The 15,356-nt window shown below is 32.6% G+C and overlaps 1 protein-coding gene and 1 non-coding gene across 3 annotated transcripts in view; one reads left to right on the plus strand and one right to left on the minus strand.

Moving 5' to 3' along the window:
- Cwf19l2 (CWF19 like cell cycle control factor 2) overlaps positions 1 to 15,356 on the plus strand; it is a 94,407-nt gene that overhangs the window by 69,985 nt on the left and 9,066 nt on the right. Inside the window, exons 13-16 of one of the 2 annotated variants that reach the window (XR_006856612.2) lie at positions 64 to 276; positions 8,546 to 8,662; positions 11,901 to 12,056; positions 13,838 to 13,929. Coding sequence is in view for 1 of the 2 variants with exons in the window: in XM_046466429.2 (XP_046322385.1) it covers positions 64 to 276; positions 8,546 to 8,662; positions 11,901 to 12,056; positions 13,849 to 13,929 (567 nt within the window). In the remaining variant the exon portion in view is untranslated. The remainder of the gene's footprint in view (positions 1 to 63; positions 277 to 8,545; positions 8,663 to 11,900; positions 12,057 to 13,837; positions 13,930 to 15,356) is intronic. The other variant, XM_046466429.2, reaches the window with a different exon arrangement.
- On the minus strand, positions 2,375 to 2,507 carry LOC124108781 (small nucleolar RNA SNORA66). The gene has a single exon (XR_006856779.1). It is a non-coding gene; the product is annotated as a small nucleolar RNA SNORA66 (small nucleolar RNA).

The raw sequence follows: 15,356 nt of genomic DNA on the forward strand, positions 1-15,356 counted from the left end.
CTATTATACAATAAAATATTAACTGCTGCCTTCTTTGCCCTACTACTTTTATTGATTTTTCAGTTTATGGGAAAAACTGATGGAGATTATTATACTCTGGACGACATGTTTGTCTCCAAAGCAGCTGAGAGACAACATCTTGGCGAAGAGGAAGAGAACCAGAGGAAAAGAGCTATTGCTGAGCATCAGAGTCTTGCTGCACAAATGGAAAAATGTCTTTATTGTTTTGACAGCTCTCAATTTCCTAAGCACCTTATTGTTGCAATAGGTATTAAGGTAAGAAATATGACATTTATTGTTCTAATGAGAAGATTTTATAGAATATGTAGATTTGCCTCTTTCTTCATATATCTCTAAGATTCCTAAAGAATGTCTTTGTTTTTTCTGTGTTTCAATATTTTTTCCATCCACGATTCCTCCATAGAAAGTATAAATATTAAAATGACATGAAGCTCACATCTTGAGTGATTCTATTTTATTGAGAGGAGCTACTGGGAAGTGATTAAACTGCAGACTTTGGAATCACATTTCTTGACCTCAGATTCTGCCTCTATCATTTATCAGCCTTCTGACATTGTACCAGGTGATTCTTAGCATTAAAGTCACCTCAGAGGGGTTCAATCTGAAGTAGCTTCACTTTCTTTTTATACTTTCTCATAAAACTTGTTTCTTCATAAAATAATAGCTCACAATTTGAAGATTTTTTACTACATTTTTTAACTTGGTTATTAGACCTCCACTCTAGTCATCAAACTTCATGAACAGATGTAGCTTTTCCTCGCCATCATATATCAGTCATCTGCTTCTGTTCCTTGTACATAATAGGGCTTTATTTCAATTAACATTTTTCTTACATTAGGTAAATATTTTTTTGTATCTGTAATATGCCAAAATCTAATTACTTATGAGAAAAGTGGAGAATCAGGTATACTTTTGAAGATTATGTTATAGTCCTAATTTAAGAGACAGTTAATTTTTATAGAGCAAATATAGTAAGGAAATGGGATAAAATGATGGGGGAGTATATAATTTTTTAAAAAGTAGACTTCTGAGGTATTTTAGTAAGTTGTAAAAGATGAGAAAGAGCAAGAGATATGAAGTTATGAAGGAATATGTTTCAGGAAGGGGCATCAGTGAGTGAAAAGTCATGAGGAAATGAGTTTGGCATTCGTAGAACAGAAAGAAGCCTGGAGTGAAGTAAGAAAAAGTGATAGTTTAAGAAGCTGAAAGAATGAATGCTACTTTCAGGAACTGGTAGTTTGGGGAATAGACACAAACATTTATTTATTTGTTTATATACTCTTGTCTATGTATGTGGGCGTGAACCCCACCCGCAGTCTTTAATATTTTTAGATCATTAGGATAGTCAGTTTGGGTTTTAATTTCTTTTATGTAATAAATATTTATTCCCCTTTAGTGTCATTTATACCTTTAAAAATATAGCAATAATTAAACATTAAGTAACATTTAATATGTTTCTATAATGCCTTAGAAGTTTGGGGATTATTTTACATGACTTCATTTTCTCTAGTATACTGAAAATAGACTGTCCAGGGAGACAGGTATTATGAGTGTAAACCAGTTGAAAGCCTCCTGTTTTATATATTGTATCTTTGTTTCTTTTGTATTGCTATAAGAGAATTCCTGGGGCTGGAATAAAGGAAAGAGGTTTATTTATCTCACAGTTCTGGAAGCAAGTGGTAGAGTTTGGATCTGGAACATCCCTCAAAGGCTCATGTATTGAAGGGTCCTCAGGGCAGCAACGTTAAGAGGTAGAGCTTTTGGGAAGTGACTGGATTCTGAGGATTTTGATTTTTTAATTGACTAATCCATTGATGGGTTCATAGCTTGATGGTATTATTGGAAGGTTGTGGAAACCTTAGAAGGGGGCTCAGTTGGGGAAAGTTGATCATTGGTTAAATCTTGTCCCTGGTTCCTCACCCCCACCTACCCTTCTCTCTGCTTCCTTTTCTGGCAGCTTTTCTCTGTCATGCCCTTTCACCACGACATTTACCTCACCTTAGGCCCAAAGCAGTGAGCTGGTTGATCATGGACTGAAATCTCTGAAACTGTGCCCCCAAATAAATATTTCCTCCTTGAAGTTGTTTTTATAAGTTATTTTGTCACTGTAATAAAAAAACTGACTGCGACATGAGGGAAGTTTAAGATCATGGTGTCAGCACTTGTTTGGCTTCTGTTGATAGCTTTATGTTGCTCCGCGCTTGTTGGAAAAGTGTAAAGAGAGCCTGGAGGGTAGAAGAGATCACTTGGCAAGAGAATGATAAGCCAAATTCACTTTATAACATCATAATTTCGTGGGAACTTTATAAGGGTGGAGACCCCATGACTCAATCATCTCTTAAAATTTTTCTTATTCTGTATTAGGACAGAGTGGGCTACCTCAGTAGCTTCTAAGGCTAATACATTCCTGTCACAACAATTACTTTAGTAAAGCTGGTTTCTTTATCTACTGACACATCATATAAAGCTAGTGACTGAGTTTGCACCCTGTTTACCTCCTAAGCATCCTAACATATCTCAACACATTATATTTCAACCTGAGTTTCTGTGGGGACTTCCCATATCCAAACCATCACAGGCTGTGTTTAAGGAAGGCATTTGTTATTTCACTGCCCAGTGGAAATGGTCAGCCAGTAGATAGATGTTTCTGTTTCTTCAATTCTTTCTACTATACCATCTCATGCATCCCCTTTCCCTTTCTTCTCAGTTTTCTTCTTTTACTAAGAGATAATCCATATTTTCCAAAATACTTCTCTGCTTTCAGTTTACTAAGAGTTGGCCAATTTGTTTGTTTGTTTGTTTGTTTTTCTTTCAGGCTTGGCTTTTCATTCTGAAGTCTTTGAAATTATTTGAATCTCTTCTTTCTCCACCTGTGCTTTATTCTGCTATTTTTTCCCTAAAAACTATAATCTACCTTCAGTGTTACATCTATGAATATTTCAATATAGAAATGTTTTAAATATTGATTACAAAGAATTTCATCAATTTCCTACAGTATCTGCCTGTCTCACCCATTTTAACTATAGATCATTTTCTTCACCTGGACAAACCAGAGGTCTTTCTCTTTAGTAAGTCACATATGATTGTGAGTTTCCCTTAGTAAGTCACATATGATTGTGAGTTTTTAAGGAATTACTTGGAGCCTAAGGTGAAATAGCAAACAGTATTTCAGAGCAATTCAATAGTTTTCACTGAGCTTGAATTTGTAATATTTAAAGTAATAAATCCAAATATGTTAATGAGATTATATTAGTATTACTTAGAATCAGACAGTTAATAACTTTCTGATCATCCCTATCCTTTTATTTTTAATAAAAGTTTTTTGTTTTCCTTTTTGTCTTAACACTGTCCTTTATATTTTAAAAGGTATATTATTTATTAGAACAGTTTTATATTTACAAAAAAATTGAGAAGTTTGTGTATATAGTTTCATATACCCCATGGCTGGTTTCCTCTATTTTTAACATTTTATACTAGTACAATACATTTTTAATAGTCAATTAATAATTACTTATATTTTTACTGAATAGTTTTTTTCACATTTCTACCTTATATCCTCTTTCTCTTCCATGATCCACCCTAGGTTTTATGTTACATTTAGGAGTCGTGTCTCCTTAGGCTTCTCTTGGCATGGACAGTTCCCTAGACTATCTTGTTTTTGATAACCTTGATAGTTTTGAGGAGTACTGCTTAGGCATTCTTTCCTCATTGGAATTTGTCTAATTAGACTGGGATTTTACTATTTGAAAGGAATTCCACAAAGCTAAAATGCCTTTCTTATATCAGTGGTACATGCTGTCACATGACATGTCACTGTTGGCATCAACACTGATCACCTTGTCGAGTTAGTGGTTTTCATGTTTCTATATCTGTTGCCCCTTATCCCTCCCATCCATATATACCCCTTGGAAGGAAGTCAGCCCACACAGCCCACACTCAAGCAGTAGTGATATGTCCTCTTTCTACACTAATTAACTTGGAATTTTTCTGCACAGTAGTTTTATCTCCTTTTTCCTCATTTATTATGTATTAACTCATTTATACTTATTTAGTGTTTTTTCTTGTAGTCTAATACTGCTTTATTTTATTGTTCAACATGGCTGTTGAGAATTCTTTTAGTATTCCTTTGACATACTCCCATCGATGGGGTTTTTTGTTTTTTAAAAAATCTCTTCTTACTTTTTGGCACTATAAAGTGCTTCAGGTTCATCTTGCATTTCTCCTGGCTGAGTCCTAGAGTTGGCCACTTCTTCAGTGAGTCCATATTCCTTGTATTGGAGAATGGATCAAGATCAGTACACTTAGGTGTGCTCATTGCTACTGGCATGGTGTTCTTTTAGTCCCTCTGGGAGGAGAAGTAAAAAGATACATATGTGTATAAGCTACTAGATACATTTATCTATTACTGTTGCTCTTTGTAACCATCTGTATGTATATCAAGCTAAACATGAATTCATATTGATATCTTCAACTCTTAATCCATTACCACAGGAATTATTCTAGTTTCCTCTCTATGCTGATCTGTAAATTCTCACCCCAACAGTGAATATCCAGCTACCCATCATCCATTTACTTAATCATTCCATTCCAGTTCAATTCTATCAGAATTGCTAAGTTGTACTCCTGTGGGAAGCAACTTTTTATACTAGAGTGCAGTGGTTGTATCTAATTATATCCAAAAGGCCTTTAGTCTGCAGACTCCACTTATTTCTAGATTGACTTAGGTCCACACCTTTTGCTTTGTATTCTTTTCTTTGAGGTTATTTTGCATCTTATAAAGCAATTAGATTCTCTTGTTATAGCCTACATTCCTTACTGGAATTACTTAAATTTTCTTTTTAATCTCATATATGACGATTCATTCTTTGTGCTTTAAAATTCAATGGGTTTTAACAAATACATAATGTCACATATCCATTAATATAAAAATGATATTTTTACTGACCTGAAAATTACTGGTGCTGCACTTGTTCAGACATCCCTGTTTTCCCCTGAACTCTTGACATCTACTAATCTTTTTGATGTCTCTACTGCCCTTTTTAAAATGCCATATGATTTAAATCATAATTGATGTAGTCTTTTCTGACTGATTTATTTCACTTTATAATATGCATTTAAGGTGCTATCACATATTTTCATGGCTAGATAGGTATTTCTTTTTATTGCTGAACAGTTCTCCATTCTGTGGTGTACTAGTATGTTATTTCACCTATAGCATCCTATTTGCTTCCGATTTTTGGCAATTATGCATAGAGTTGTTACTAACATTTGCATATAGGTTTTTATATATACAGAAGTCTTCAAATCAATTGGGTAAATACTAGCTGGATTTTATGAAGCTTTCTTAAGCTTTGTAAGAAACTATATTCCAAAGTGTCTACCAATTTTGCATTCCAAATAGCAGTGAACAAGAGTTTCTATTATGCCACATATTTGCCAGCATATGGTATTGTCAGTTTTCTTGGATTTTAGTAATTCTTTTTTCTATTTTTTTCCACCTTTATTGAGTTATAATTGATGTAAGTAAACCACACATATTGACAGTGTACAGTTTTTTGATGTGTATATGTACCTTTGAAACCATCACCACAATTAAAATAATGAATATATCCACCATCCACCAAAGTTTCACCAATTTTATAGTAATATTTCATTGTTTTTGTTTTGTTTTGTTTTGTTTGTTTTTGTGGTACTGAGGATTGAACCCAGGGCCTCATGCATGGTAGGCAAATGCTCTACCGCTGAACTACATCCCTAGCACTTTTTTAATTTTTATTTTTAGACAGGATCTTACTAATTTGCCCAGGCTGGCTTTGAATTTGTAATCCTCTGCCTGAGACTCCCGGTAGTTGGGATTGTATGTGTGTGCCACTGCTCAGCTTTTCTGTTGTTTTATTTGCAGTTTTCTGATAGCAAGAATGTTGACCATCTTTTCATATGCTTATTTGCCATCTCTTTATCTTCTTTGGGCAGGTGACTGTTAAAAGTTTTGCCTTTTTTTTTTTCTCCCTTTGAGATAGAGTCTCACTAAGTTGCGGAGGCTGACTTTGATCTCCTGGGTTCAAGTTGTGTTTCTGCCTCAGCCTCTTCAGTAACTGGGACTATAGGCATGTGTCACTGTGCCTGGCAGCTTTGCCCATTTTTAATTGTTTTCTTGTTGAACTTTAAAGAGACCTTTTTGTTGGTGGTGGTAGTGGTGGCTGTTTTGTGTGTTTTTGTTTCACATATTTTGGACCCAAGTCATTTATAAGATATCTGTTTTGCAAGTATTTTCTCTCACTCAGTGACTTGTGTTTTCATTGTTTTAAACATTGTTTTGCAGAGCAGAAGTATTTAATAGAGTTCAAGTTACCAGTTTTTTCTTTAATGGATTGTGCTTTTGGTATTATATCTACAAACTGATCAAACTCAAGGCTACCTAGTTTCTCCTCTAATTCTAGAAGTTTTGTGGTTTTTGCATTTTGTGGAAGGTATAAGATCTGGCTGGAGGTTCATTTTTTCTTTTCATATGCCTATCCATTTATTCTAGTACCAATTGTTGAAAAAGAGTTCTTTTTGCATTGACTGTTCTGTGCTTCTTTGCCAAAGGTCAGTTCTCTATTTGTTTGGGTCTATTTTGGTGTTTTTTTTTTTTTTTCATTGATCTGTTTACCCATTCTTACACCAATACCACATTGTTATATATCATTACTGTAGCTTTATATTAAGTCTTGGAATTAGGTAGTGGGAGTTCCCCAACTTTGTTCTTTAATATTGCTTTGACTTGTCTGGGCCTTTTGCATTTCCATATGAAAATTTAGAACTATTTTTTTAATATCTGCAAAAAACTTTTTGGGATTTTGATTGAAATTACATTGAATCTATAGATCAATTGGGGAAGAATTGATAATAATATTGCATCTTCTAATCCATGAACATAATGTTGTTGCATTTATTTAGATCTTTTGTTCTTTCTTTTGTCAGAATTTCAGTTTTCTCCCCTAGGTCTTATACATATTTTGTTAGATTTATACCTAAGTATTACATTTTGGGGATGCTATTATAAATGTTATTGTATTTTCAGTTTCAAATTTCCTATGTGTGTTACATCGGAAAGCAATTGACTTTAGCATATTAATCTCATACCCTGTGATTTTACTATTATCACTCAGTAGTTCTAGAAATTCCTTTGATTTTTTATGATTTCCTACATAGACTATCATGTCATATGTGAATTTTGTACTTTTTGTGATATGGTTTTTAGTATTTTCAACAAACTACGGGATTTTTTTTTTCCTGTAAAGAGTCAAATAAATATTATATTACTAAGTAATATTTGTGCTCATTTTTTAATACTCTTCTATGATCCCACTCACCTACTTTTATTTTGATTTAGAAAAAGAAACAAAACTTTAATAATTCATTTAACCATCAAACATGTTTATTGAGCATGTATTGTATGTTAGGCCCTTGGTTAGGTCCTAGATATGTAAAGATGACTAAATTCCCTCTAGTCGCTATAGTTTTATGGGGGAGCAGATATCACATAAGCAGATCAGTTTTAATGCATGTGTACAGGAGTGTTATGGGAATAAAAATGAATATTTAAGTCACTGTAAAGTATCGAGAAAGGCTTCCTGGAAGATACAGGTCTTGTGATAGTTTGATGGTAGAATAGAAGACTGGATAGCATGAGCAAAGGCTCTAAAATATAACAAAAAATAAGAGAAAATAAGATCAAGCCCTTTTGCAGAATATTATTTATGCTTCTCATGAAACCTTTTGTTTACTGTATCATACTAATTGACTTTTTGTATATGTACTAATTGACCTTTTTTCAGAAAAGACAATTTGTATATAATGGAAAATTGCACCAGATATTAGGTGATTCATGTTTGTAAATAAACAGCTTAACCAGAGCAGCAAAGTCATCCTAAGGTAATTTCCTTTCTCTCTTAGCTGGGTTAATTATGTTTTCTCAGCTAATGAGAGAAGGAAAGACTGATTAACAGGCATCATACTCATACTATTCTACCTGGTCATGCCATGTATCTTATATTCTTTCAAAGATTGTGTTGTTTCAAGGGCTTTGAAATTATATAGCTCCCTTAAATCAGGGATAAAGTCATTCATTCTTGCCCTGCCTTGGGGAATCTTAGTTATTGTGTGATGTGTAGCAATGAAAATTGAAATTTGTATTCTAAATATCCAGTTTATTAAATGCCGTTTTCACCAGGTGAAGTGTTGTACGTCTGTAATTCTAGCTACTCAGGAGATTGAGGCAGGAGGATCACACATTTGAGGCCAGCCTGGGAAACTCAGTGAAACTATGTGAAAATAAAATAATAAAAAGAACTGGAGGGTATAGTTCAGTTTTAAGTTTAAAAATCTTAAATTTTTTAAAAAAATCTTTAAAATATTAAAATAAATATATGTCTTGTAAAAAGTATAATTTGTATAAATATTCATTTTCCCTACCAGGAGGCTCATCTATAACAACTAAGAATAAATAACAATATTTCACTTTTGGAATTTCCCTCCACAGGTTTATTTATGTTTACCCAACTTCCAGTCTCTTACTGAGGGTCACTGCTTGATAGTCCCTTTGCAGCATCATCGAGCAGCTACCTTATTGGATGAGGATATCTGGGAAGAAATTCAGGTCAGCATGATAATGCTCATTAGTCATCATATAGCTCATGAGCAGATTTTGCAAACTTTCATGATAAGTTCTAACAGGTTTTATACCTTTGCTCAATGATTTAGTTTCTTAATTTTCAAACGTGTATTTTCATTGTTATATATATCTGTGGTTATAGTGTTCCCAGTGTACCCTACCTTTTAATATTGCTTCCTATGTACTCAGTGTTTTGAAAACTTATTTATGTGACAAAGTAACAATTATCTTTACCTAAATCAATCTTAAATTTCAAATAAGTACTTGGAGTAGCATGAGATAATCATTCTTACCATAGTAAGCTAGTAAATTTCAGCCAAAAGGAAAGAAATTTTCAGATAACATAAAGAAATTTGGGAGTCAGTCAGCAGTTGCTATATTTTCCTCTAATGAATCCATTTTCTTGCTGTGGTGATTTTGTTACTAGCTTTATTTTTTGTCCCTTTCCTTTCATAACATGGCCCAGCTTTTGGATTCAGGGATCTGTTTTAGTGACTGATTTTTCAAGAGATTGAAAGGCCCAACATAGGTAAAATTGTTGCTAATTATTTCAAGACCTCATAATGATGGGATACAGGTGTGGGTGGGGTGGGGGGAGAACATGCATATTTTTTTAAATGCCCGACAACTAAATAGAGATTACAGCAAGCACTAGTTAGAAATGCTAGTTGGAAAGGACTATTGTACATACTAGATTTTTCAGAATGCTGTTAAAGATGCCAAATGAGATATTTTGGCTGTATTTTATGAAATTTAGCCTCTTACTCCCTGTGCTTTTTAAATTGATACTGTGAAAGTGAAAAAAGGGGAAATTGTTTTGTTGCATAGAAGGCCAAGTAAGAGTAAGAATGTGGACAAGATTTTTGATGTGGAAAGTTTTTGTTTTCATCCCTAGTGGTGGGTGCCTGTAACAGTAGGGAATTTAAGGGAAAACAACAACAAAAACAACGAGAACTTGGTTTTTAATTATTATAGGACTTTTCTGGAGTGTATTTTAAAATTGATTTGACTCAGAATGAAATACAGTGCCAAAAATATTTAAGTAGTTATGAGAATCTAGTGTGTATGCTTTATAAATTTTTGTAAGAAATTAAACTATTTGATGAAAAACATTGAGGTGAATATAGAAGAAATTTATTTAGTTCAACAAATATCAGATATTGAGTACATGAACATGGTATTTTAGTTACTATGAGAAATACAGATGTAAAATCACTCATTATTTCTGTACAAAGGTATAATATATTCTGGTACAGGTTACAGTATAGTTTAGCAGAGTTTTGTAAGCTTGGTGTATTATGGAAAATTGAGTGAGGGAGGAAAAGACAAATTGTTTTATGCAAATAATAGTAGTAAAGCTCTTTCTGTGTAGTAAAGGAAAAAAATTACTAGCAGTTCAATTATTGAAGGATAGTGAAATAATGAAATATGTGAATCTTAGCATATTTGAAGAAGTGCAGTTTGCTTGGTTTTTGTTTTCACTTTCATATAGGCACAATTCAAATTAGTTGAGTATTAGAATATATTTCTTATAATTATTCCTCTTTCATTGAATGCATTTTAAAAGTGACTTGACTTAGCACAAAATATTGTTTGCAAAGCAGGAGCTATTTAAATGTAACTTTCATATTTAGAAGAACATTCAAAGGTAAGTTTTAGCAAGAGCATACTTAATAATCACAAATTTCAAATAAGTAAGATTCACATTGTTAGTTTTGTTAAATACATAGTGGTACTTCATTCCATTTAAGTTTATTCTTCTCACTTTGTCAAGTATGCTTGAACATGTGCTATAGTCAGACTCTATGGGCCATTTGTTAAATATCCCAAATTGGTGATATGAGAAAGGAGAGTAGTTCATGGTGGCCCTCACTGAGTGATGTGGTGGGGCCATTTCACTTGGAAACTGCCAGTGTTGGCCTTTTGTTCTTTCTTTTGGGCTATTCAGATCCTCCAGAAAAGACTTTGAATCTCCAGCCTGTACTGTCTAAGCTTGCTTACCAGTATTATGGGAGATGAGTGTGTTAGAAAGCAGAGGATGACAAAATGTTGAGTATTTAAGAACATTAAGTAACTTTTCCTGTTTTCAGATTGTATGCTCTGAATTGTGTCTGCTTTTCCCAGATCGGCTATCTTGAGTTACTTTTTCCAGAGAATAATCTAGTATTCTGCTGGTAGAGAGAGGATCTGGCATGCAAATTGCTTTTTAAAAAACTTTTCATCTAAGTCATCTGTTTTTAGACACACCTTGACCTCTGCATCCCTGAGGCTTTTGAGGGTTCTGTAGGGCATCCTGGGTATCTTCCCTGCCATCCCTGCAGTTTCCTCTTCTCCCTTGAAAGGTATGAACCAGCTTTCTAGCATTTAAGTCAGATATCATGGGATGATTTGATTTTCATTGCATCTTCTCTCATTCTTTTTGTTCAAGTAGATTTATGCCTTTTAAAAATTTCTTTTAATGCCATTTTCAAAGGGTTACTCCATGGAGAGAGTAGAAATGAATGTGTGTCTTCTGTTCTCTCTTATAACATTGTCTTTGGATAACTTCTTATTTAGATACAATGTATTTTAAAAACCTGAAAATATTACAGCATTAATGCTGCATAATTAACTTCATGTGGCTCGAGTATTTTTAAGAAAAGTACTTTAAACTTCAAAATTATTTAGTCATATTTAATTGATTTTATAATGTGATAATATAAATTATGACTGCAACAACCTGCAGTATAGTTTATTTAAATAGATTATAAGAAATTTCAATACAGGTGTATTGATTAAATGAGAATGGGAAATTACATGAATAATAATAGTTTTAAATGTGGAAAATAAGGAGGACTTCCTGTTTTCCCAGTATATTCTACAAGGAATGTAGGAATTTTACATCGTCCCCATATTTTGGAATCTCCATATTTTTCTGAAGTATAAAATAGTTTTGGGTATAATGTGTCAAATACACTCTACTATCATGTATTTCTAAAACAAATAAATAACATAGTTTTGATATATCTTATAATAACAATGTTGTTATATAACTAAAAATGATTATTATTGAACTACATATAGTATATTTTTATGTTGAACTTGGAGAACATCTTGCTTTTAATGGAATTGATCACCTCAAATTATTTCATTAAACACACAGTTTTAATTTAAGTTTTTACCATATGTAGGTGAGAAGAAATACTTAAATATACACGTGTCTTTGTTTTCTTCCTTCCTTTAGATGTTTAGGAAATCGTTGGTAAAGATGTTTGAATGTAAAGAATTGGACTGCATATTTTTAGAAACAAATATGAGCATGAAGAAACAGTATCACATGGTTTATGAATGTATTCCTCTCCCCAAGGAAGTGGGTGATATGGCTCCCATTTATTTTAAGGTATTTGTTGGCAATTTTTGCTTACATACCCATTTTTGCTACAGTACTACCTTATGGATATAGTTGTCTTTAGTCATTTTTTTTCTCATACATGTCTATAAATTATGACTGCAACAACCTGCAGTGTAGTTTATTTAAATAGATTATAAGAAATTTCAATCCAGGTGTATTTATTAAATAAGAATGGGAAATTACATGAATAATAAGTTTAAAATGTGGAAAATAAGAAGGACTTCCTGTTTTCTAGTAAAATGAAGTATATTCTACAAGGAATGTAGGAATTTCACATAGAATAAACCAGATAATCCTACAGACCCATGCTTGTTCTGTTAATTTAGTTGAGAAAGAGATTATTTTACTTCCAGTACAATATGTGTATCAGATTTTGTATAGTATTAGCTTTTCATTGGGACAAATACTGAGAAAATAACTTATTGGAGAAAAGATTTATTTTGGCTCATGATTTCAGAGGTTTCATTTTATGGTTACTCCATTGCTGAGGTCTGAGATGAGGGAGAACATCATGAGCAGAGCAAAGCTGCTCAGCTCATGATAGCTAGAAAGGAGAAAGAGAGAGAGATAGACAGACATAGAGAAAGAGAGAGAGGGAGACAGAAGAAGGGGCCAGGAATAAGATGTACCCTTTCAGGACATGCCCACAGTGACCTACTTCCTCCATCTGGTTTCTACTCCCTCCCAATAATGCCATCAGATTATGAATTCATCAGTGGATTTATTATTTATGAGGCCAGAGACCTCATGATTTAGTCACCTTTGCAAAGGCCCTACCTCTGAACACCACTGCACTTGGGACAAGCCCTTCAACACATGAACTTTTCGGAGAGACATTTCAGACCCAAACCATAACATCTAATATATAAAGAGGCCAAGCGTAAAATATTCTGCTGAACAAATTTCTATTGAAAGAAATTTGGATTTTTTTTCTTTTTCAAAGAATGTTTGCCTAGAACTATGAAGATGCTACTATCCAGTAGTAATTCATAATTTCTATTTTTGTTTCTCATTTCTCTAGTGAAATCCATATTTTTACTAAGAAGCATTTTAAGTTAAAATTTGTAGTCATAACTCTAGAAAACTTACCATTGAAAAATGAAATAGATAACATACAAGTAGTACAAATTACAATTGCTGAGACAAGTTATTGGATGTAAATATTAGTATTTAATGTCTCATGCTACTTATAAAAGAAATTCTCATCTTTAATGTCACTGCAGCATTCATGAAACTTTTACTAAATGGTATGTTTGATGCTGACCTGATATGTTTTTAGACTAATGGAGATGCATAAATGACAAACCATATGTGAAATACTAACATGTGTGAAGAAAAAGGAAGGTAATGGCCTGTGCATTAGAGTAATGTGATTGCACCTGAAATGAATTGAAATTTATTAATATGAGCTGTAAATTACAATTAAAAAGATTATGAGATCTTTTAGTGAGCTGGTAAAATTGATTTTCTTTTCAGAAATCTTTAAAAACACTTGGATCATTTGATTTAAAGACTTAGGTTATTAAAGTGTAGAATAAGCCAGATAATCCTATAGACCCATGCTTGTTCTGTTAATTTAGTTGAGAAAGAGATTATTTTACTTCCAGTATAATATTAAACTTCCAGTTTTAAATTACTCTAATTAAAGACTTAACACATTCGGAAAAATGTCCTATCATATATACTATACTCTGTAATTAAGTCACCATATTGTTTTATTTCAAATGATCTCTTTGCTTTTGCTATTGTATTGTTCATTTAACAAATAGCTGTTTCTTAGAAAGCCATAATGGAATCTGATGAAGAGTGGTCCATGAACAAGAAGTTGATTGATCTGTCTTCAAAAGATATCAGAAAGTCTGTAAGTATTATTTTTTTTTCTAATACAAAAAATTAGTTTTTAGGAACTTCATTTATTTACACATCTTATTTGATGAATAGACCATTTGGCTGAGTGATAAAGGTAAAATAACCAGTTCCACAGTTTATTTGTGACATTATTTACATCCTACTTGGCCTACAAAATGTTTATTAGTTTATGGAGAGGTTATTTGTTCAAATGAATGTTTCTTCCTGACCATTAGCCCCCTGTTGTTGTATTCCCCATAATTGGTTAATGGAACTGATCAGAATCTGCCATGAGGCCATCAGCCCTGTGGGATTGAAGTGAGAAGGACATTATTGTTACTGAAATTATTATTATTATTTTTAAATCTATTTTGCTTTTATTAGCAATCATTGAAGTAATACTTTCCAAAGTAATACATTTTTTCCCAAGTATTTTATCTAATAATTTCTAAAGTATTTCCTAATTAGACCCCATAATATGCCCACAAAGCAGGAACTACATTTTTACGAACTTGCTTAAAATTTTATATGAAATAATAGTCATTGTCTTTTTATAGTAAAAACATTTTTTAAAAAAGCACTGTCAACAAGATTCACTGGCTTAGTTATATCCACTAACTGAAAGAAAAAAAAAATCTTCAAATATATCACCAATCAGAATCTGTTACTGTACAGATTTTAAGAGGTTTTGAGTCAGTTCCAGTGCAGAAATAAGGCCAAAACATTTCTTTAAAATCATCACCAAAAGTATAGAGAAGAGCTCCATCGTCCATATTATAAAAGGAAACCTCACCCATTTTGGAGTCTAAAAAGAAACACCAATCTTACTAGGTATTACTTTTGGGAGAATACTAATTTTCTTAGAACTGAATGCAACATAATTAGTCTAACTACATTGCCCAATTCCCCATAATCCATCCTGTACTACAATTGTTTGACTTTGAGTCTTCCTTCTTCTAGAAGAGTTAAAATAGTCCTAACAGAGACAAAATGATCCACAAAACCTAAAAAAATTTATTACATGGCCCTTAAAAAAAAAAAAAAGAAGAAGAATGTGTGGAACTGCTGGTCTAGTAGATGTGACTGGAATATTTCCCCCCCCCCCCCCCCCCGTTTTTTCTTTTGAAAATCAGACTCCTGAAACATAGGAGTCTGATAGGATTTCTTATTATACTTATTATATCCTGGTCAAAAGCTTCAAATTTCATTGCAATATTAAAGATACTTAGTTTTAACTCAGAGGTAAAATATTTCTACAGTATTTTTCTCTTCCATTGTTGTTGAATTGAGCCAGATAATATATTTAAGAAACAAAACAAAACACAAACCAAAATAAATCTAAGTATTCTATATACTTTTATCCCTTATTAGTCTATATAAAAAAGTGTAATGTGTATATATTTTTGTACTATTTTCATTTCTTAAATCATAATTACCCAT

Source organism: Marmota monax, unplaced genomic scaffold (genome assembly GCF_021218885.2).
Source record: "Marmota monax isolate L192 unplaced genomic scaffold, Marmota_monax_Labrador192_F-V1.1 WCK01_AAM20220418_F8-fsc00045, whole genome shotgun sequence".
Classification (NCBI taxonomy): Eukaryota; Metazoa; Chordata; class Mammalia; order Rodentia; family Sciuridae; genus Marmota; species Marmota monax.